Genomic DNA, 22,978 nt, shown 5'->3' with positions numbered 1-22,978 from the left:
AAACCCCCCTTGCGAGATTTGATCTCACTTTTCTCACAGCCTGGCCAAGACAGGGGTGGAGCAGGCATCGGCTAGCTACGTATTGTCGATTTGCAAAGGTACGGATAAAGATTCCGCACTACGAAGTACAGTAGCAGAGTCAAACTGTTCAACAGTGCATTGAGAAATGGAAAAGAAAGAGAAGATCATAATTTAAACCCGCCGCTAAAATAAAGCCTGTTTCGCCGATTGAAGAAAAAAAAAAAAAAAAAAAAAAAAAAAAAAAAAAAAAAAAAAAAAAAAAAAAAAAAAAAAAAAAAAAATAAAAAAAAAAAAAAAAAAAAAAAAAAAAAAAAGCCCCAACGGCGTCTATTGTAATTACCTGGACCTAGTATGCAGTAAATACAACCGCCAAGACCCACATCATAAAAATATACCGCTGTATCAAGTTGTGCTTTTTGATCTGGCAACGGTATTGATTGATCAGCCAACATTGCAAAGTCTAATTTTCTAGACCTCTGAAAACTTGTACCCGTCCCTGATTAACTAAAAGTATGTTCGACGCTACTATACTCAACCATCTCGAAAAGACTAATAGCAAATAAGCGACTTGCAGGACTGTGGTTCCTCTTGCTTTCTCCTCGTTGAAGAGTTCCTAGAAGTACGTACCTATCATACCTCTTTTCAGTATTAAATTCCAACGGCGCCAAATGCAAAACGCCTATTTATATATCACTTGATGCGAGTTCCTATGAAACGAAACATGGTCCTTGACATCCATCACGGACGGGCCCCAAGGTCTTACAACCAAGCGACCTATTTTGGCAAGAGGCAAGACTTATACTTTGCTCTCTAACAAAGGAGGGGAGCCGAGGAGACTTGAGACTGAATATATTTAGGGGAATATGCACGCAAAACTTCGGCTTTCCTTTGTTTCTCTGTCGAGATCATACAGTGAGTCAGGATATACGGGGTAGCTAGGAAACAAAGCAAATTTTCCCACGTCGCTGAATATCCTATAACTCTGTCGCATTATAAGTATGATTCAGTATGGATGTATGTGGCACAGGCCACCGAGGCTAGAATAGGTTACTTTGTGAAGTGTCCTCCCAAATCCAAACAAAGTCTTGTTCGTTGCAGCTTTGCAGAAACTTTCCGCTGCTTCCGTCAACTCCAATACTGGCATAAAAAGCACATCCCGGGAAAACTTGATTATCCTTTCGGCGAAACGCCATGAGGATTAAAAAAAAAAAAAAAAAAAAAAAAAAAAAAAAACGCACGACCAGTAAGGAAATTAAAAATCCACTACAATCCGAATAAACGCCTGGAGCTATGCAACCTTGAAATGACGCAAACACAAAGTCGTGTATCCTGATGTTTCCAAATGCAAATCAGTCATTGCAAAGTTAGTCTGTCTTGTCACTGAAGCTCTCGCTGTCTTCTCCATCATCATTCAGAGGCTGTGGGGCGCTGGTTGAAGTCCTGGACGCAATGTCAGCATCGGAGTCGGCATCGGCATCCGAGGCAAGCAAAGGAACGGGGTCGACGCAGTCGTAAAACAGCATAAACACGCCCCCTTGCGCCATGACAACCTCTTCAGAAACTCTAGCAACATTTTGATCGCTCAATCTCCACCATCCGGCGTCACCTTCTTCCTGGTCATCGTCGACGGTGCTGCTGTCATTTTGTGTGACCTCCCCGCTACCAGTTGAAGTGGTGTCTAGGTTCGAGACGCTCGACTGGTCATTCGCCTGGGCTGGTGTCTTTTTGTCACCGCACGCATCGTCTCTCCCCTCCCCATCCGGTGACAGGTTTGGAGGTGCGCTGGCCTCCCGTTTCCGACCATCCGAGTCTCGTCTCGGCCGCGGATGTTTCCGGTAGCAGATGTAGTGGCCGTTCTCATGTCGGCCTTGATGTGTGACGACAGCCCTGAGCTCATATATAGGCCCGACGATCCTCGATGGCTGTCCATCGCCGGCCACCATCGACTTCTTTGGGTCGAGTAGCCAACGTTCATAATCACCGTCGCCTTCCGACGTTGGGCTGACTCCGGGTTCATTTTCGCTAGATTTTTCTTGCGGAGACACTTCCGAATCTTCCTTGACACCCACTGCAGTTCCTCCCGCGCTACCCAGACACCAAGGCCCAAGATCCAAGATGGCAGGGAAGCGGACCGGTGAAAAGTTCTTGTACTGTTGGCCAGTTCTTTCGTCAAACACAGACCGATTCATATGTATGGTCAGGCTCTGAGGGGCGCGTGCTATGACAAGCTGCTTCGTCTTCATGGAGTTGACCTTTTGTGAAATCTTACACCGCCTAGAAATCGTCTTTTCGTCAAAGTCGTCCTCCTCTAGTGCCTCGTTGATGGCTGCGATGCGAGCGTAGGCTTCGGGAATGTCGCCCGGCTCTTTTCCACCGGCGCGGCTCCTCTCGATCAGCGTATTGATGAGGCGCTGCGCCTTGAGCAGCGTGCACTTGCCACACTCAACGCCAGGTATCGATTCGATGCTCGTATAAGCATCGAGCCTCTCATACAAGTCGTGATTCTGATTACCCATGCCCAGGCTCAGGGTGATGCTGTTGAACGGTATCATGGACAAGCCCTCGGACCAACCACACGATACGCATGCCACACGTTGCGCCTGAAGTCCCAAGAGTGGATTGCGCGGTGCGAAGGTCTCTCCCCCCGCAACGCTGACCTTGGAGGTCGAGGAGAGGCTTTGGTAGCCGCTGTCTTCACTATGCAAACTGGCGGCAGATCCGTCATCAGAAGGGGCTTTGCCTGGCGACGGAGAAGGCTCCAGGCTTTCCAGTCCGGGTGCTTTCTGCATAGATTGCACTGCCTTGGTGATTTCCTCGTCGACTTCGTCGAGTAGCTTGTGATAATATTCCGATGCATCTTGCTGCGTCCATGTACTCATGTTTTTGAGCACGGCAGGCGTCCATAGTGTACGGCCGTTGTTGTCCGCATCGTTTAGCTGGGCGATCAGATCGCGCAAAGTAGCAGCGGGGCCCTTATCCGAGCTGTCTCGAGAATCGGAGCCCTTGGAGTTGGTGGGGATGTTCAAATATGCTGGTAGCGGTTTCAGAGCTGCCAGCCCCTGAAGAATGCTGTTCTGATAGCAAGAGTTGCTGATATTGCCTAGACCCGGGGGCTGGGCAACCTGACCCTTCTTCGAGGTCCCTCCTCCTCCTCCAATTCCTCCACCACCAAATCCGGGCATGCGCCGGCCAACCTGCGACACGGACGCCAGCAAGCCGGTCGCTCCTGAATCCACACCCAGTATCCTCCGCAGCGCCTCGCTCTTGGCCGCATGGCTAGTTGGCTGCGCTGCGGGAGACAACATCTCCGGTCGAGGAAACAGCGGGGGGTTGAGCCAGCGGTCGACTGCGAAGATCAGGCGCGCCGGCGTGACGGTGACGACGCCGTCCCAGAATATTCGTACCAACGATGGCAGGCTGATTGAAGCAGTGTAGAGTATGGATACGAGTAGGATGACCAGTGGCACGACGATGCTAGGTTCGTGAAGACGATCGAGGACTCGCGACGGGTGGTAGACGTCGGGGCCGGCTCTTGGGTCTTGTTGTCTTGAGACCCAGCGCTCCTGAGAATTCATGTTGGAGTGGGCGAGGGTGGAGATTTTCGGAAAGTAGTCGAAAACTCGGGATCTTTTGGCGAAGTTGCCTACGATGGCGCAGGCTAGCGGGGGTGGGTTTTCTTTTCTTCTTTGTTTTATTTTTATTTCTGGGTTATTCCCTTTTTTTTTCGGAGGTGGTTACTCCTGGGTGTTCTCTGATTATTCAATCAAAGATGGTAAGAGCACGGAATGCCAAGTAAATTCCATGACCTCGATATAGATCGATCAAGCTTTGCTGTGGGCGTTTGATGAACAAGTTTGTCTAGATAGTCGGAAGTTCGCTTTGAGCGGAGTTGCAGACAACAGAATTCATTACGACGTATCAGCGCCGTACCAGTGTCAGTAGAAAACCGTCCCAGTGCTTGCCGACCATTGAAGCAAGCCACACCCCTGCAAGTACGCACAGTAGTGACATGCAGGCGTGCCAAGCGCACGGGTTCTAATGTCGTCTGGTGTGCACAGTCTGTTGACAGTGCATGCACCTTCTTGAGACTTGAGAGTGACCATGGCCGCCTTATGACGCTTGAAATGTTGATCCAATCCACATCTGATCGTTTGTTGAGTCCCAAAAAGACTCGGGAGTGTCCTAAATCTTTCAGCTCGCACTTACCAGTAACTCGAGCCTAGTTAATCTTGTTTGTGTACAGTATAAAGAAATGCAGTGCCTGACATGTGGGTATAAGTGCAGGGTAGGTCAACGTCTGTGCATGCAACTCGACTCCGCACTTTTCAACCACCCTCGCCCCTGCACCACACCCATGTCTGTAAATTTCCGATAAGATAACAAAAAGAAAATTGGCGGGCGCGAACCCCACCAAGCGGTGGCGGCAGCAGGCTTCAGTTCTGCGCATCGCCGTCAACCAAAAGCGCAAAGGAAAAGTAAACAAAAGGGAAAAAAAGGATACGGAACAAGAGAGGGAAAAAAAACCCTTAAAAAAGATGGCCAAGAAAGGTAAAATCGCGCGTATCAATTGAATCTCCCCTTCCATAAAGTGACCCCTCAGTCCGGACTAACATGGGCTCTCCAAAAAAAAACAGCACCTTCGAAACACTCCCGGGCGGCGCGCCGGGCAACCTCGCCCAGCATCAACACGGACAAGTCGCTGAAGGAGGTACGGCTACCTGAGCAGTCGATAAATCAGCGACCGGCCGTGCTGGCCGCGCACCACCACGCCGGCGTCTCCAAGAAGCAGAAGCACCGCAAGAGCCACATGACATCCAAGATGCGCAAGCGACAGGAGAAGAGCATGGATCGAGCCGAGGCCGTCATGGACCGGACGGCCAAGAAGACAGAGAAGAGCTTCGGCCAGGCCAAGACGGTCGAGGGCCGGAGGAAGGCTTGGGATGATATCAACGCCCAGGCACTTGGGACAGCGGCCAACGGGGAGAAGAAGTCCAAGAAACAGCTCGCGGCCGAGGCGGAGCAGGCAGAGGTCGACAAGTTCTTTGCTAATGACGATGATGATGCCGCCATGGGGAATGCCCCTGTTGATGGGATTGTGTCAAGATTCGATGCGATTTCTGAAAATGCGCAACCAGCAACAGCAGCAACAGGCGACGATGACGAAATGTTGTGATTTGTCACCAAGTGTCCTTTTTTTTTTCTCTTCTCTTTGGTTCGGGTATACTAGGTTGGAGCTTCGGGCGGTGACTTACACCAAAAAAAGGCATACATGACGGCGTTGACGGTTGGCTTTACTGGGTGCGATCTGCCACATATCGACATTACATGCATAAGTAATGAAAGAATCATGACCACGCTTCAGCTATGTCTTTGTCGGCCAGCTTCACCAGGATACTGGATCAGCACACCTCTACCATGACCACTCCCCTTGATGGCCACGGTCACCCCATCAATGCTCATACTAGCCAATCCATCGTCATCACTATCGGGGATAACATCAGGCAGGTCACGCCAGATCTCAACCTGGACATGATCCTGTAAAGCCATGGTAGCGACCCTTTTCGCCTGTTCCAAGTCGCCAACCTCGAAGAAAACCACCCGAGGTCGCAGATACTCTCGACACATGTCCAGAACCCGCGCATAGAAGACGTCCTCGGGCCTGACCGCGTCGTACAAGCCGCCGAGGTCCCGCTCCTCGGGGACGTTGGCGTTCTTTGGCTCAAAGTTCCTCACGGATCTGGTCGTGTCGCGCGCAAAGCCAGCGTCGGATATGTACGGCGGGTTGCAAGTCACCACGTCCCAGCTGCCGTCCTCAGCGAGGCTGCTTGCAGTGTAAGCATCTTCGGTGGCAAACAGGTCCAGCTTCTGGAACTTCGGCTCGCAATTTCGCAGGAGTTCCCTGTTGCGGGTGGTGTTATCTCGGGATAGGCGTAGGGCCTTGGGTGAGATGTCGACGCCACGGACCTCGCTCACCAGCCCACGTCGAGCCAGACGAGCCCCCAACAGGAGAGGTATGCATCCGCTGCCGGTGCAGATATCGAGAATGCGAAGCCCGCCGCGATCAATAATGTCATGAGAAGATCCTAGGGCGGGCAATCCTCCTGAGCGGATGCAATCTGCCAGGTGGATTGTATAGGCCTCGGTTTCTGGTCTGGGCTGCAAGGTTAGGTGGGATGCATATACAAAGAAATAGGAATAGAGATAAAATAAAATAAAACCGAATGACAAAAAGGTCGATGAACTAACACTGCCAATCCCCCCCTATTTGCACGTACCTACCTAGGAATCAACACGCCAGGCCTGCATAGTATGTCCAAGTCTCCAAAGGGCTGCGTGCCCAGCAAAAACTGTAAAGGCTCGCCAAGGCCTCGGCGTATACAGAGTTGCCTGGCCAGAGTGTCACGATGTTGTCGATCATGATACCGGACGTTGTTTGGCGCAGGTAAAGATTGGACATGTTCACGGATCCATCGTAGCTCATTCAGCGCAGAGGGAATGTCTCTGCATACCGGGAGAAGCCTCGCCAAATTCGGAGATATTCGACATGCTTTCCACAGCAGTGATGGACGAAGCCGTGGCATGAGCGCACCCAAGGAATCGATCGTATGCTGGATGTTGATTGCTATGAAATTATGAAATGATATTCTCGATTAGTTGACATGCAGTGCTGAGCATTGAGTTAGATTTTGTTCCCAAGTTTTGACACTGTGAACAAATTCACAGTGAGTACCGTGTGGTAACCCAAAATCGACACGGTATAAAACAAGGGTCTGGCGTGCGATCGCAAGCAAGAGTTGGGCCACATTATAATACTGGTCACAAAAGTTTAGTTCTAGAACTAGTAGTTGTGTATGGTGCAGAAAAATATCAAATTCATTCATTCATTATATATACATTTCTATGCATCGGTGATCTTGACACGCTCGCCATAAGCCTTTGTGGCGTAGTCACCAGCGTGGACGATAAGGTCCTGAGGCCTGTAGTCAAGCTTGCCGCTGAGGTAGCTCTCAAGGATGGCCTTGGTGCCATCAGCGTAACGCTTCTGAGCGTCGAGCGAGGTACCGGACATGTGAGGAACCATGGCGTTACCGCCACCGAAGGGGTTCTTGGCGTAGCGGAGCGGGTGGTCCTTGGGGGCGGGCTGAGGGAACCAGACATCACCACCGTATCCGCGGAGGTGACCGCTCTTCAGAGCCTCGGCAACGTCCTCCTTGACGACGATGGCGCCACGAGCAGTGTTGACGAGCCATGAACCTGTTAAAAAGTCGAGACATGTCAGTGTGTGCTAGCCTACCGAGGCGCGAGCCGCTGCACGAGATTCGGTGTCACTTACCCTTCTTCATCTTAGAAATGAGGTCCTTGTTGAACAAGCCGCGAGTCTTCTCGTGCAGGGGGCAGTTGATGGTGACAATGTCGCATTGAGCCAACATCTCCTCGAGGTTGTCCACGCGACGGCAGCCAATCTCCTTCTCGACCTCCGGGGCCAGTGGCTGGTAGTCGTAGTAAAGGAGCTCCTTGCAGTCGAATGGCTTGAGACGGCGCAGGACACGCTCACCGATACGACCGACAGCGACGGTACCGACGACCTTGCCCTCGAGATCATACTCGTTCTTGGCGGCGCCAGCAACGTCCCACTCGCCGGCCTGGATCATCTCGTGGGCGGGAACAAAGTTACGGACGAGGACCAAGATGGTCATGAGAACGTGCTCAGCAACCGAGACGACGTTGGAGCCGGTAACCTCGGCGACAGTGATACCGCCATTAGTCTTGTTGGCGGCGTTCAGGTCGACGTGGTCAGAGCCGATACCAGCAGTAACGGCGAGCTTGAGCTTCTTGGCGCGAGCCAGCCTCTCAGCAGTCAGGTATCCAGGGTGGAAGCTGCAGGTATGTTATCAGCTATTTGTGTCATGTCTAGTTAAATGGTTAGAGGGGAAAGAAAAGTTAAAAGTTCAACGTACGGAGTGGTGATGATGATCTCGGCATCCTCCAACTCCTTGTCGAAGGTCGAGTTCTCACCGTCCTTGTCTGAGGTGGTCACCAAAGTGTGACCTTGGTCCTCGAGCCACTTGCGGATACCGAGCTCGTTCTCAGTTGTTCCGAGAAGCTCAGGGACCTAATTAATTGGGGGTACGCGATCAGAATTAGCATGCTTTCTGGTTCTTGGCATAGCTTTCGTAGCTCAAAGTGTCAAGGGCGGGGGGGCCTTGCAGCTATGAGCGGGTTTGGGTTGGTTGCTAGGTTGTTCGGATCATCCCAGAAGTCCAGGACCTCGAATGAGGCCATTGGTTGTTTCCAATCCCGACATATCGCCGCCGATCTAGCATGCCAAGGGACCCCCGCAGTGTCGTCACTAAGCTACCCCACAACCCATTGCCTCTTCCTTGTCGACATGCCAAGCAACCCCACCCCATGTAACTGTTACAGTACAGGCACCCGAAGATTTGGACTCGGAGCCAGGGCTGAGCAAAGACGGACATTGGAGAGGATTTGAGTATGAGGGTAGTGTAGTCTGCAGTTGGGGGTAGTCAAGAGACCTGGCCCTGATGCTTCTTCTTGGACGGGATATATGATATATAAAAAAGAAAGAGGGGGGAAAATCAACAGAGGGGGTAACAATGGCAAAAATTGACACTTACATCCTTGGCGTGCTGTCCGCCGTCGTACAGAACCAAAAGAACTTTGACCTTTTCGCGTTGGGTTGTCAGCATACGAAAAGACGATCCAGTCGACAACAAGTTGCTTGTCCTCGTGGCGGCCGTGGGCCTCAGGAGAGTTGTGGATTTGGCCTGGCCGCGAGCGGTGGCAGTCGAGAGGGAACGGGAAGCAGCGCTGCTCTGAAAAGCTCGAGAGCGAGAAGCAAGGGGACCAAGCGAACGCGCAAGGGATCGTGAGGAGGCTAATAATACCATTTTGAAAGTAGTAGTAGTAGTAGTAGTAGTAGCTGGGAATCAACGTCCCAAGCTTGTGGTATCTAGAAGCAAAGAACGGGCTATGCGATGACAAGGAACTGTCAGAACAGGCAGAAAACCCAACCAGGAGTTCTCAGACTGGTTGTGATATATGTGTGTGAATGATATTTGAGGTGATGGGAAAGGAGAGATACCTACATGTTTTGGAGGGCAGGATGTCTTAATATTTATGTTGACGGTCGGAAAGGGTGTGTCGGTCGAGTCCTGTTCAGGATGTTGTAGGAGTGCAAGAATGGAATTGACAATGCATTGAAAGGCCGAGGAAAGAAACTAGAAAGGACAGAGTGACAAGGGCCACGGAGCAAGCACGCCGAATCCCGAGTTCAAGTTGGGGCCAGACCAGCTCGTACCCAGAGAAGTGATCCCGAGAACCAGATGCCCGGGAAGGTAGGTAGGTACCTACCTCCCTACCTACCCCCTTTTTTGCTGGCTAGTAATTCACTACTGGTACATACAGCTCCAGGCATTGAAATCAATCATATCACAACATATCGGCATTGCTACCAGCTCCATACGGGATTGTCGGCAAGGAGGAGTCTGAGAGGGGCACTGTAGAGGGGCCAGGCCAATTATTTTTGGTTCCTGCCACCCGACCATGCTTGATGTAAGCGGGCAAATGAATTGGCTTGTTGGACTGTGCTGGGAGAAGGCCACACCCACCCCGCATCTTTCATCCACCGACTGCAGTGGCCGGGATTCTAGAGCTAGGGCCAGGGCCTCTATGTAGGTACCTACTTACTGTACATGGTTTTGTTAAGTTCAACCGACTGCTGTACTATGAGTACGTACATGTGTCCGAGTTCCCTCAAGCCAGTCGTCCCCCCTGGAGATAAATTACGTAGGCTGTGTAGCACATGTAGGTATTTTCTGGAGCACAGTACCTTTATGTTGTTGTGGGTTTTCAGGCCACATGTGCGAGCAAGTTTTCAAATTTCACTTGATAGCGATATGTGGATAAGATGACAAAAGAACAGATTAGGTGGGATTGAGAATCAACATTTTACCATTCCGAAAATGCATTAGTCTACGGGTGACTATCCGTACTAAGTACACACTCTTGGCACTCTACCACGTAGCGTAAATCTTCAGATGGAGTGACACCACTAGCCTGTTGTCGAGTCTAGAACGAGTTGCTTTGGGCGCCTCGCGACCAGATAAGGTAATAAGGTATCCGGGGTTCTTGGCTTGCTTTACCATGCCTTACAGTAGTTGTTACATACTGGCAGACTCGAGACCAGAACAAACGTCTTTCTGCTAAGCGCCAATGCTACCGATTGAAATGCACCTGGGAATCCACTCGTTTCTCTGGGTTCCCCCTCACGCCGAGAGGCGAGAATATGCCGTACTATACGTAGTAAGCTCATGGACCCATCCAGCCCAACCAACAACGCTTCCTGGCGGCTCATAAAACTTGAACTGATTGATGCTCATGCTCAAAGTGATTGTAATGGGGCCTCTATTCCTTGTTTGATATCAAGTGGCTCACACAATGACGTCTAGTAGCTCGGAAGCGAGCGAGTATATTATTTTGCCGCCTATGCTGGAAATAATTGAGGGGAAAAATGACATCCGTAGGCCCCGTCACTTCAGGTTACTAGGTAGGCATGTACTTGCGCAAGTTTGACGTGGTTCGATTGTGGGTTTTGGGGTAAGTGTTTAAGCTAGCCGGACCCACGCCGGGCCATGGAAGCTCAGCCTCATGAACTGATACTATGAGTATTTTATGTTAACCCATGGGTAAAATTTAGGTGCAGCACCCGCTGCCCCACAACTGCCCCTCATTTCAAAAGTCGATTGACAAACAACAAAACTCACGAGGAAAGCCGAAACTCGGCGGAAATCGTTCGGCGAACGTTCGGCATGGTTCATTCACACATACATAGTACTACGTAAAAGTGTGAAAGTGGACGACTGGAGCCATTACGTACCTCATTCGACCCGTTTGTACTTTTTATAGACAGGCCCAACTCGACAGCAACGACACTGGTTGCTTTGCAGATTCCTTCTTGAAACTCAGACTGCCTAGCGTGCAGAGCAGCATGTTCAAAGAAGATTTTGCTCATGAGTTACGGAACAGCTTACCCACCGGCTGGATACAACATACATTCATTACATATACTTTTTACATGGGTATGTAAACACCGTTGGGTGCCTACCTAGGAGTATGTTATTTGCAAGATTTACTTCTGTCAGGCCGGAGAATTCGAACTCTCTGATTTTTTTTATTTTTTTTTACTACCTCATGCATGGTATTACCATTTTGGGAGAAAAGGGGTTATGACTCGTGACAAAAAGATCTGCGGTCGTATTTTGATCGATCGTATTGTCTCAATTTGCAGTACTATGTATAAACCTTCTGGACTTTCCGATGCTACCTACCTGACTAGGTAGGTAAGCAAGGTAAGGTACCTAACAAACTGCCAAAGCATTTACCTCGACAGTCTTCTCCACTTTCGTCTTGCCCTTTCTTTCATACCTTCTCTTGCTTTCAATCTACCTTGATGCTCTACGAAAGCCAAAGATTTAGATCGTCATCGATAAGACAACAATACGTTCCAAGCGGCTAAAACAATATCCATCTAAGCTCAAGCAGGCCATTCGCATTGGCTCACCGCCGCCTTTTTGAGATTTGCTGAATCATTCTCCCCGCAAAGCTAATTGGCACCATGAGCATGCATTTGAATATTCATCGGACCCACGCAGCGACGCATAAGTTGAACTTTAAAGTTAGACGCGTTTGACAATGACATGCCGTTTGTCAGATAAACGCGCAACTACCCACATATCAAAGAAGAAAAAAAGGAGAGCCGAGAGATTGGCCGGGGGCTGGCTGTCCTTTGGTGGATGCCAAGATGCTATTTCCCGCGCGGCTCGTTCTACAACCATCAGTATCCTGCTACCCTACCCTGAAACGTGTTTTTCTTTCTTGGCACGCCTTGCCTGAGCGTATCGTTTGGGAAATGGCTGAAAATTGAGGATACGAGAAGAAAAAGACGTTTTTCAAACACGATCAACTAATCGCGTTTTGATTTCCAGACACGAACATGGGAATCCGAGAGCGTGAAGATAGTGACGAACTTGTTACTGGATTTATCCATTCCCTGTATCAACCAACTGTCAGCGAATTCCTAATTCATGCTAGTCTAGCACTCGCAGCAAGCAAGGGATACGATTTTCATCACAAACGCAAAATTTGGGAGTCGATCGGGGCTACCTCAGCGTGTCACAACGCAGACTCTCGCTCACTTCCTTGAGTCTGGCTACCCAGGTTACCAATCAAACCAAGGTGTAGAATGGCCCAATGTCCTGGAGTATGGATTCATGGATGGCGTGGCCAGGATACAGCCGACTAGGGTGTTACCATATCCACGGGACGGAAGTGCGTCTCGCCTTTGGATATCCTCTTACCGTCTGTCGCTCGCCAGGATTGGTGCAAGCCGAGCCTACTTTCCGTGCATACGTGTTCGTTGCATCACAGCAGGTCACCATCATCGTCAACAACAACAACAACATCATCATCATCAGCATCGACCTTCCCGAAGTAGGAATCGCATCGCGCGCCGGCAAAGAAAATTCACTCTTCCGTGGATTTGTTTGCGAGGGTGTGGAGACTAAGAGCCAATTATTGACTGATCCCTTGCATCGGAGTCAACACTCCTATATTTTTCTGTCCACTCGACTATTGATTTTTTCCAAGGCAAACATGCTTGAAACATAACATTCTGTCAAGGTACGGGACAGAGCACATGACCAAGATGAGATGCTTTCTACATGTTCGCCAATCCCCCGTTTGGTATTGGTTCAGTCTAGCGACGCCAATGGGACCTCTTCCTTCAGGGCTCTGCGCCTTGGAAATTTTGTGTTGCGTCAAAAAGGGGCTTTTTACGACGCAAAGAACTGCATCCGGGAAAGCTCGCGGCGTAACGCATTTGACATCGCAGCTGCTTCTGTTTTCTGATCGTCACTTATAGGCTATCTTAGGCTATAGCCCGTCTCCCTTGCTCCAAGGCTGCATTAGACTCGCACAAGCGTCGACGTTACGGCGAGAAAATCGCGGGACCTTACCGGGATTAGTTGCTTATCCTTTGTCTCGCCACGCGAAAAGGAACCTCCCGCCAAGGGACTACGCGCCAAGCACATGAAACTACCACTACGAGACAAAGGCGAATGCTAGGATACAATGTCTTTGTTTACAGGTTCCCCAGGGATCTCCACCCGTATTTTCTATCGATGACAGTAGAACAACTCGTACCGCCAGGAAACAACCGCCGTCACACCAGCATCACAGATCTACGAACTTGCAGTAATCAGGAGAGCCTACTATTAGCACATGCAACTTGTCTGGAGCTGTTAAGTGCCAGTGCAACAATTTGACACGGTGCTATCAGTAAGTAAGGTACCTGTCTACGTTCTCTCGAGTGACAGACTACAGTCTTTACTCACATAGTATGAATTTGGCTCCGTATTTTCCCCTTTTACTTGTAAACATGCCTGGTGAATGTGCAGAGGATTCAAGTCAAGTAAGTCGCTTGGTTAAAGGTGCTGTCGATACCTACATATACATGACATTGCATGCTTACATGGAAGCCCTTAAACTGTATACAAAAATGTTACCTGCCAATCTTCAGCTGAAGTCTGCTCAGGGGCTATAGAAAGTAACACGTGCACTTTGACTGACGCCACGATGAATCGAGCAATCACAGCTTGCCCATCACCAACGACCAGGCACTAGACCGGGGGCTTCTCGCCATGGCATTCAGCGCATGGTTTGACTGCCGTAGCCTGATCAACCGACAAAGTCTTTGTTCTAGTCCCCATGGGGGTGGGTACAACGGGGGTACGTTCGAGGTACAATGAGTGTGTTCGAGTATCAATGCCTTTGCTCTAGGTGGAACGAAGCTCGCTTCGAGAGCTGAAGGCATCATCACTGTTGAATATAAATCCACCGCTCTGCTCCCCTCTTCCCCTACATATTCTCTGCTAATGGACAGACACACTTCACTCGGAACCTGACAACACATTATCTATCTATTTAGCCCGTCATTGCATATCATATGATAACTTGACATCATTTGATATTCACTCAGCCACTAGATCAGATACATGACTTGTTGACACTCCATAAAAATCCCAACCCGCAAACTAGAAACTATTTACACCAAAACCCCACCCCCCACTTTCAGCAGCAACCATGCCTTCTTCCACAGCCCAGAACATCTACGACTCGGAAGACTTCTTCCAAAACTACGCCCAGCTCCCCCGCATGAAGCAGGGTCTGGCCGGCGCATCTGAGTGGCCACTGCTCTACCGCATGCTACCGCCGGTCGCCGGACGTCGAGTCCTCGACCTCGGGTGCGGCGACGGCATCCTCAGCCTCTGGGCGGCCAGCGAGGGGGCCGCGCAGGTCAACGCATACGACATCTCGCTCAACATGCTCCAGCGCGCCCGCCAGAACGCCGACGTCATCTTTGCCGATGACGACAACAAGAACAAGAGGGCGCCCGTGTTTGCACGCATGGACCTCGAGGACGTCAACCTCGACCACATCCCCGACGGCTCCGTCGACGTCTGCGTCAGCGGCCTGGCCCTGCACTACGTCTCTAACTTTGATGCCCTCCTGAGCCGCGTCTTTAGGGCCATGAAGCCAGGCGGCTCCTTTGTCTTTTCCATCGAGCACCCCATGTACACGGCACCCGTCGTCCCAGGCTTCCGGCCCATGGAGGATGTCGCCGCTGCAGCCGCCGAAAACGCAACAGATGACAACAGCAACGGCCAGGGTCCTGCGGCGGCAACACAAGAAAGCGGCTCCAAGTTCTTCTGGCCCGTCGACAGCTACTTTTCCGAGGGCCAGCGCGAGGTGACTTGGCTCAACGGCGGCGTCCAGAAGCAGCACCGCACCATGGCCAGCTACTTTAACATGCTCGTCGCCGCCGGCTTCGTCGTAAAGGACATGGCCGAGTGGGGGTCGACCGAAGACGCCCGCCGCAAGCATCCGGACTGGCCCGAGAACGTCTGCCCGCGCTTCCTGCTGCTGGCTGCCCAGAAGCCGGCCGCCGTCGACGAGTCCGCTTCCACATCTGCCAGGTTGTAAAAAAAAAAAAAAAAAAAAAAAAACTTGGTGGCTTACCTGTTTGAGGGCTGGCCCAATACCACCACATCACACCTCCCATGCTTTTTTGCTTTGTGGTACATACATGACGATATGTCGTCTGATAGACGACCATGTGAAGGGATACTTTTGACGGGGTGGAAACAAGGAAATAGCAGCAACAGGAAGAAAAAGAAACAGTCCAGCACGGCCATCCGTCAACCTTCCCATCTTGTTCTTTGCTTTCGACCGATAACCCCAGCTAAACCCGTGTCTCCATTCCACCAGACGACATGATTACAAGCTCCAAGCTTGCTGAGACAGTAACAACAATGACCCCATTTCTGGTGTGAAATCCATAAGGCCCACTAGCTGAGCAGTTTAGTGAAGCTATCCCCTTGTGGTACTAGCAAAGGCTCCTATCTTTGCAGCAAGAGAGCCCTTTTGTTGAACTGACTCTACTGTCCGTCACCGGGTCGCTGACCGACCCCCACTCTCTTTCAAAAGTCGGGCTACTGTCCACATTGGTCCTCATCCTCAAGTCTAGCCGTGATGTGTTCAAAGTTTCAACCTACAGGCAACCCCTTACCTGAATGCAGATTCAACGACATCGTTGCCCTATCTAGTCGGAAAAGGGATTTGGGCATCCTTGGCAGCTGATTTTCTTCATGTCTTCCTCGACACGCTAGTCCATCAAAACAAAGCGCGCTACTTTACAACACTACAGGGTTAATACCAGCTCTCATCAAGCTCCGAGCCTTTTTAAACACGAGGTGACTGCGTTACAGATCATTCAAGTGGCTAAGGAAAAAGAAAGAAACCTTAGTCTTGGCGTGGACTTTCCCCAGAAAGATGGCTTCGGGCGGCGTGTTAGAGAAGCAGCATATCGTTATTCGCACTAAAATAAAACCGTCGACAAAAATAAAATAAATCAAGGTAAAAAAACAACAAGAAAACANCCGCCGCAAGCATCCGGACTGGCCCGAGAACGTCTGCCCGCGCTTCCTGCTGCTGGCTGCCCAGAAGCCGGCCGCCGTCGACGAGTCCGCTTCCACATCTGCCAGGTTGTAAAAAAAAAAAAAAAAAAAAAAAAAAAAAAACTGTATCTCCTTGGCGGGTTAGGCAGGCGAAAGAGAGGGGAAGGACCTGAGGGGGAAAAAAAAGAAGAAGAAAAAACTCGATGGGGTGCTTAAAAGAGTCTTTTGGTGCCAGCATTGGCTTGAGTGATTTGGTCGAGAGCGGATCGTTAGCCATGATTTCCTGCGAATGTTTTACTAGCGAAGTCAAGGTTGGGTTACTGATTTGGCGATTCTTTTGCAATCCCTCAAAAAATGTATTATTATTTTGCGACTCTTGATATATTTGGAACTTTGGCGATTCATTATACATAAAACTGGTTGACTCTGTGATACCCAATCATCCATGCCGAAGGTGATTTGATGAATGGTTACACATCATTCAGGGTCGATAATCAACAGATTTGGCTGGCAGTGGCACTGTACAGTTCTTTGAAGACATAGTTTTAGGCCGCAAGTAACCGATACAATGTAATTTATGCCAAGTCCAGTATGTATGCAGGTTTGAATACACTCTACATGTGTTCTAGGGGGCAGCAATTGCCAATGTAAATCTAACCCCACGCTGCTATGACAGGAAGAAAAGGGGGAAAGAAAAACAGAAAGAACGAGTCTATGGATCGTACAAAGAGTAGGAGAAATGCAAACAGTGAAACCAACCCGATATATATGCATAATAAAAAGAAATGTTCAAAAAAGTATCCCGCACACAAACAACTCGCTCAACTCCAGAGATTTATGCCATGCGTAGACAGACAGCATAAGCAAATCATAGTATATCTTACAGCCCGTCAAGATATCAAGAAAGGTCAATGAGATTGTTGCTCCTCGCCGGTGCCTGCTGACTATATGCTGGTGGCGGTGGTAACGAATGCTGACCATCGCCTCCTGGGTTCGCAGGGGGTGCGGCAGCGGCAGCGGCAGCGGGCGCAGGAGCACTACTGTTCCACTGTGCTGCCTTGGCCATCATCTTGGGGAAGAATTGCTGAATGAAAGACTCGGTGTAGTAGCTGTGGTCCGAGTTGTGTGGCTGGACTAGATTGTGGGCAAGCTCATGGGCTATGACAACCCACCACCACGTCGTGGCCTCGGTCCTGGCGTTGCCGGACCCCATCCGTTCAGAATGCAGCTGAAGGAAGAAACGCAGGTTACAAAACACGCTTCCATTACTGTTGAAGGCAATGGTGTTGCCTCTTTCATCGTAGAAGATATGTAACACTGTTGGAGCGAGGCCATATATGGTCCCGATGTCACGGAGTACGCCTTCAAACGTCTTGATAGATCGACCATGAGCCTCGAGAAACTTCCCTTGGTCTGTGGATAGGTCATTGGCGACGAAGACGCGCATTCCTTGGGGAGCATCGGCCACAAATCTGAGGTCATGTGCAGCAGTGCTGTCGCAGTACGATGCTTGTTCTTTCACCTCTTTAGTCTGCGGTGGTGAAAACAGTGTCCTCGAGTCGTGCGCCCTCGTAGAGTTGATGGCATTGAGAAGATTCTGCTGAACGACTGCGGGAGAAGTAACACGCCCGTCGTCTTTGGGTGGCTGTGATGGACCGGGGGCGCCGACCTCGGACCCGGATTGCGGTACTGGAGCTTTCGGCTGGTCTATCAAGTTCTGCAGTTGCTTGTGACTCTCGTCATTCTCTCGATCAAAACCCAACCGTTTGGACCAGTTCGAGAAAAGTCCTTGGCCCTTCTTGCGTGTGTCCTGCTGGGGAGGAGGGAGTGAATGAGTGGGACTGTCTGGCGAATCAACCGCGAAGGAGCCAGGCATTTGTGGCTCAGGTGTTTTGGGCCTTTGGCTTCTGGCCGCAGCCTCTGCCTGAGCTGCCCCAGACTGACGCCACTCCTGCTCCCGCTCACGAATGCGCTGCTGCTCCTCCTCGAGTGCCTTTCGTCGCTCCTCCTCTGCAATCCTAGCCTCTGCCGCTTTTGCTCGTAGAATACGGTCCACATTGTAACCACGGGCACGAAGGTCCAGCAAGTCAAGCTTTAGGAACGGCTCGAAGAAAAAATAAGCTTGCTGGTTTGGGCGTGTCAGTAGCAGGTGGCATACCGCTTGGCCGACCTGGTACATGTCAGGTCGCCCCTCTGCAGCAACATAAAGAACCCATCCGTTGCGAGTCTGTACACTAGCTGCAGACCGCTTCTCCATATGCGACTGGGTTTGTCCACGAAGCGATCTTCGAAGTGCGACATTCCGAACGACCTCAACCATCAGGTTCTTCTCGAGCCACTTTACGTCATGCTTGATGGCATGGTTGTTGGTTTTGGTGTACTCGTACAAGAACAACTTGGAGCGCTCGAGAACGTGCTTGCGCAGCCAAACAGCCCCTTCTTGTTTCTCGCTGTGAGGTCCGACTTTAAGATCTTCCTGAACCAAGTTTCCTAGCATCTGCGACCCAAGCGCAAGATAGAAGTTTTCCAGTGCGTCTTCCTCGGGAGCGCACATCAACGAGTCCTTGAAAAGTCGGTAACTGATATAATCGTCCACGACCACAATCTGGCCAGGAGCGGCCAATTGGTACTGCTTTATAGGCGCCTCATCTTCATCGGCATCCATGTCCTTGCCCGATTTTGTGGATGCAATCTCCTTGGAGGCGAGCAGGAAAGCAGACACCTTCATCTTGGCCCAAAGTTCCCTATCTCTTTTGATGGTGGCCATGTCCTCGGCAAGAGTCCTCAGTAAATTGAGGTACTTTTCAGGACTTTGCAAGATGCTGAGAAGGCGAGCGGGTTCGCTGCACGCCATCTGGGCAATTTCCGGTTTCGTCGGCTCGCTCTTGGCGCCGCACTTGAACAGGAAAGCGTTGGCATCGGGACCGAAATCGACAAAATCGAATATGTCGCTGTAAGTAGAGGAGCTGCCCAAGTAACAGTTTTGTGGCTTGAGCATAACTACAGTGCTGTTCCCCTTGAGGCTGCCCCGTTCAGTCCTCGTTACGGGTACGATGTTGGAATCTCGGAGTTTCGCAAGATGATTCCCACCCAGGTCACCTAGTCGAGTCGCGAAGTACCTAAACAGTGTCATGGCCGACTGCCGGTCATGAGGGGGCTTGCTGACGAGTTTGCTCACGCATACCGTTATCGGAGGATCCCTGGCCACACCAAACTTGCTTGCGTGAACTTGCAGGTTCTTGGCAATAATGTTAAAGCCCAATACGGCGCCACCCTCATCTGCGTAGCACTCAGATGGTGGGACCAAAGCTTTCTCATTGCCTTGAATAGGTAATATTGCCCTTTTGGTCGCCCCAATGTTGAAAGATGCATACCCGTTGATGTGGTGATTGGCAATGAAGTAGGTCATTGAGCTAGCCCTCATAGATGCGTCATCCAAGGCCATCATCTCCACAAGCTCGGGCACTGAAGGATGGGGCCTCAGTCCCAGACTAAAGAGAAATCGTCCCTCAGGGCTGCTCGCCCTGAAGCTCCCAGGCGGACCTGGCCATTGAAGTATTGGTAACTTGAGAGTGCGTAATGTATCCTTGGGCTCAAAAAGTTCCGAGACCTTGAACAGCTGGTGTGTACCCTTGGTGGGCTCCATGCCTGCTGGGCCTGCCTCGGCCGGGCAGATTTTCGAATCCTTAAGCCTCCTTAAATCTTCTGCCGGAATATCATCTCTGACCGACGCAAGGTACTTGATAAGCTCCATATGACTCCATTTTGATGAGCCCTCCTTTTCAGGAGTAAGGAGGCGCGTGAAAATCGTCTCGAGGTCCAGCGTCTTCCTGACACCTATCGCCACCAAGAACTTGTCCTTGACTCCTTGACATCCCTGAACAATCGGCAGATCATCAAAGAGTTTTACAGTGGGAAAGAAAGACTCCGACGGCTTCTTCATCCCCATCTTTGTGGGTACAACGGTCTTGTTCTGCAGTAGAGAAACGACCGAGTTCCTGGACGGCTGGCTCAAGTTCTCCCAATTTTTGGATAGCACGACGAGAATTTGTGCCGCAAATTTGGCCGACTTGGTAATATTCTGTTCGTCATCTTTCGAGCCGGCACTCTCAAGCAGAAATCTGAGCCAAGGCACAATCTCCAGCTTTTCCCATCCAAGCATTTCAAGGTGCGCTGCGGGAATGTTGCAAGTCAACGCATATGGCAAAGTCGTCGGTGGGAGCGGTAAGCTCGCTGGAATCTTGTTGGCGCTCAGATAGTTCCTGATAGTGGTCAGGGCAATTACTTCGCCCTGGTCACCACTGTCACTAATGGTCGCGATTGCTACGTCAAGCAAGGCCTGTCTGCTGGGAGGGTCCAGCTCGCCAGTGACAGCTCGTTTGCCTGCCCAAGTTAAAAAGTGAACGAGCTGATCTTTGTTGAGGGCCTTCGCCTCCAACTCTTTGCCAATATCTGTAACAGTTATCTCATCGATCAAACCGTACTCTCGCAATTCTCTTACGAATGGCGCCCCTTCCATTTCCTTGACAATAATAGGGATGCCATCTACGAACTTTGCCAGCTCATCAGAGCCCATCCTCACCTTTGTGCTGAGAAGCACACCACGACTTGAGAATACCTCAATATAGGCCTTCTTGAACGCGGTCCAGAATGACTCCTTGATAATTTGGGCGACATATTGGCTTGGAGTAGAATCTCTGAAGGTATATGTCTCGAGAATGTGGAGCGCTTCCGGTATGAACTTTGCTATGTCTGCAGCAGTAATTTGGGCTCCGTTAACCGCCCTTTGTACCTTTGTTTGCAAATCGGCCATTTCTGTTGAAAATGCCAGTCGCGTCATGATACCTGCAACGCGAAGCATCTCAATATTCCAGCTACGCACCCATCGAGCGTTGAGATCAATGGCCTCACGTTCCACAGTCGGTATGACGGACGGCGCTGAGATGTGCATGCCACCACCGGTGGTTTGAGTGGTGGGAAAGCCAATGAAAATTTTACCGCCGGGTTTTTTGCTAGGTAGAACGGAAGTAAAAACGTCCACAGTGTTCTTTGACTCATCGTTGGAGTTCTTGGATGCTTGCGCTTCGTCAAATGACGACGTCAATATTGAAAGCTTTGTGGTTCTAGGTGGAGGTTTCTTGGTTGCACGTTCCAATTCGGCTGCGAAAGATGTTGGTACACTGGTAGTGATTACTGCTGATGTAACGCGAAGGAAGACACTTGAGGTTGAAGTGCTTGTCAAGTCCTCAACCACAGTCTCCGATGTCTGCTTTTCTTCCTTGGTTTGTTTTCCACGAATGCCGCTCTGTGACGCCGTCGAAGTGAGGCGGCTGAAGAAACTTCGTAGCGATGGCATGTCTGACGAGTTGAAGCCATATGTGTCGTTTGATTTCGCCGCTGATGCAGCCTTGGGCTTCCACCCGAGCACACTCATGGCTGTTGCGTCAATCTGGGTACTGACGCGTTCCACAGTGGTGAGTCTCATGAGCCCATCCTTAGTCCGAGTCTCGAGCTCTCGAGGGATAGGGACTTCAATGCTGGGGGAGGTCTTCTTGTGCAAAGAAAGAAGCTTCCAATCATCGATCCAAAATTCTATGTGTTGAAGAGCGACAAACGTCAAACTTGTGGCCAGAAACTGGGCCACCGAGAGCAGATTCGGCAGTGCGGTGGTGTCGTTCCGGTAGTCAAGAACAAACGTAGTTTCTCCATTGCCCTGACCCTCTGGCAGCTGCAGTTTCCTTGTAAAAAGAGCATTTCCCTTCCAATAGAATGCCATAGCCTCATTGCCAGAGCTGATAAATGGTGACTCGCAGTCGGCAAAAACACTGTAGAATCCTACTCCGAACGCTCCGATCTTGGTCTCGTCGGGGTTGCCCTCGGCAATACGCTTGAGCCGAGCCCAATCGTTCTTGTTGAATGGTTGTCCATCGTTTGTCACCAACAGCCTCCTCAATGTGGTGTTTGTAATGACGTGTTTCAAGAGCTCAGTCTGATTTGTGGTTGCTGGTAGGGGCACAGATGTAGATGGGTGCGTCTCCCACTTGACCTTGACCGTCGTCGCTTGGGCGTCGGCAGCGTTTTGTATCAGTTCTCGAAGTGTCGTCCACTCGCCGGAATACCGGGCCAGAACTTTGTCGATGAGGGCGCGGGTGTCGACAGTCACAGCCTCCTCGTCCTCGCCGTGCTGGAGGGCGGCGTCCCTCAGCTTTGCATAGTCCATCTTTATATTGGATTCGTAAAGTTGGATTTGTCGCGGGGACTGTGTCAGCACATTGTTGGGCCTTCAAGATACTCGCCGGTAGGTTTGAAAATGTGGTCTGATTGATCTAGGGACAGGAATTCAAGATGTTCAAGGATAATTCGCTAAGTCAGAGTGGCGATGCGTTCTTCAACAAGCCCGCATGAGGCGAAGGCGTAATTACTAAGCTCGTTGATTGGCCTTCCGTTCCCGCGGAGCCTAGTGGTCGGCCTGAAAAAGAATAAAACAGTGAAACTAGCAGGCACTCTGTGGTTGAGCAAAAATGATGATCACAAGGCAGCAGTCCCGAACAGGTCAAGCTGATGGTTGAGAACAAACAAAGGCACCGACTTGCGAGTTTCAGTTCCAGCTCGTTCGGAGTACATTAGGTTGCATGACGCCTGGGGTACCTGGAACCAAACATTGCACCCACTCAAGCCACTCTCTTTCATGACCCAACTGCAAGGGTCTCCCTACCCCACTATTCGTCCAATCGTTGAGGCGATCTAATGAAGCATCCCTTCTCCATGAAACCCGACAGACATATAAAGGTACATAGGTGCTAGTCACTCGAGCCGAGCCTCATGTGAAGTCAATATTCGCAGTCGCACAAGTTATCATGTTTACAAGTATTCAATAAATATTTTGACTTCGTTTCGAATAAAATCACAAGTGTTTACTACGT

The 22,978-nt window shown here is 50.5% G+C and overlaps 7 protein-coding genes across 7 annotated transcripts; 3 read left to right on the top strand and 4 right to left on the bottom strand.

Annotated features, from left to right (window-relative positions):
* Positions 1-1,385: 1,385 nt before the first annotated feature.
* Positions 1,386-3,596, bottom strand: PgNI_06884 (uncharacterized protein; the record flags this gene model as incomplete). Its single annotated transcript, XM_031126903.1, has 1 exon — positions 1,386-3,596. The coding sequence occupies one exon, from the start codon at positions 3,594-3,596 to the stop codon at positions 1,386-1,388; it is 2,211 nt and encodes a 736-aa protein (XP_030980538.1).
* A 960-nt stretch (positions 3,597-4,556) lies between these two features.
* PgNI_06883 (uncharacterized protein) lies at positions 4,557-5,194 on the top strand (the record flags this gene model as incomplete). Its single annotated transcript, XM_031126902.1, has 2 exons — positions 4,557-4,569; positions 4,656-5,194. 2 exons carry the CDS (start codon positions 4,557-4,559, stop codon positions 5,192-5,194), a joined length of 552 nt encoding a protein of 183 aa, XP_030980535.1.
* A 185-nt stretch (positions 5,195-5,379) lies between these two features.
* Positions 5,380-6,602, bottom strand: PgNI_06882 (uncharacterized protein; the record flags this gene model as incomplete). Its single annotated transcript, XM_031126901.1, has 2 exons — positions 5,380-6,172; positions 6,301-6,602. 2 exons carry the CDS (start codon positions 6,600-6,602, stop codon positions 5,380-5,382), a joined length of 1,095 nt encoding a protein of 364 aa, XP_030980536.1.
* A 229-nt stretch (positions 6,603-6,831) lies between these two features.
* Positions 6,832-8,962, bottom strand: PgNI_06881 (uncharacterized protein). The gene is made up of 4 exons (XM_031126900.1): positions 8,658-8,962; positions 7,980-8,134; positions 7,355-7,899; positions 6,832-7,275 (listed from the first exon to the last, which is right to left on the bottom strand). Exons 1-4 carry the CDS (start codon positions 8,928-8,930, stop codon positions 6,920-6,922), a joined length of 1,329 nt encoding a protein of 442 aa, XP_030980533.1. The 5' UTR covers positions 8,931-8,962; the 3' UTR covers positions 6,832-6,919.
* Positions 8,963-11,617: 2,655 nt separating this feature from the next.
* Positions 11,618-12,049, top strand: PgNI_06880 (uncharacterized protein; the record flags this gene model as incomplete). The annotated part of the gene is made up of 2 exons (XM_031126899.1): positions 11,618-11,878; positions 12,027-12,049. Coding segments are annotated over exons 1-2 (168 nt in total), but the record flags the coding sequence as incomplete, so codon positions are not given.
* A 2,132-nt stretch (positions 12,050-14,181) lies between these two features.
* On the top strand, positions 14,182-15,081 carry PgNI_06879 (uncharacterized protein; the record flags this gene model as incomplete). The annotated part of the gene is made up of 1 exon (XM_031126898.1): positions 14,182-15,081. The coding sequence occupies one exon, from the start codon at positions 14,182-14,184 to the stop codon at positions 15,079-15,081; it is 900 nt and encodes a 299-aa protein (XP_030981477.1).
* A 1,872-nt stretch (positions 15,082-16,953) lies between these two features.
* Positions 16,954-22,275, bottom strand: PgNI_06878 (uncharacterized protein; the record flags this gene model as incomplete). The annotated part of the gene is made up of 1 exon (XM_031126897.1): positions 16,954-22,275. The coding sequence occupies one exon, from the start codon at positions 22,273-22,275 to the stop codon at positions 16,954-16,956; it is 5,322 nt and encodes a 1,773-aa protein (XP_030981476.1).
* Between the last annotated feature and the right edge of the window lie 703 nt (positions 22,276-22,978).

The sequence above is a fragment of the Pyricularia grisea genome (assembly GCF_004355905.1).
Source record: "Pyricularia grisea strain NI907 chromosome Unknown Pyricularia_grisea_NI907_Scaffold_4, whole genome shotgun sequence".
NCBI classification, from domain to species: domain Eukaryota; kingdom Fungi; phylum Ascomycota; class Sordariomycetes; order Magnaporthales; family Pyriculariaceae; genus Pyricularia; species Pyricularia grisea.
The sequence above is the reverse complement of the archived record's forward strand: the minus strand, read 5'-3'. Positions and strand labels throughout refer to the sequence as shown.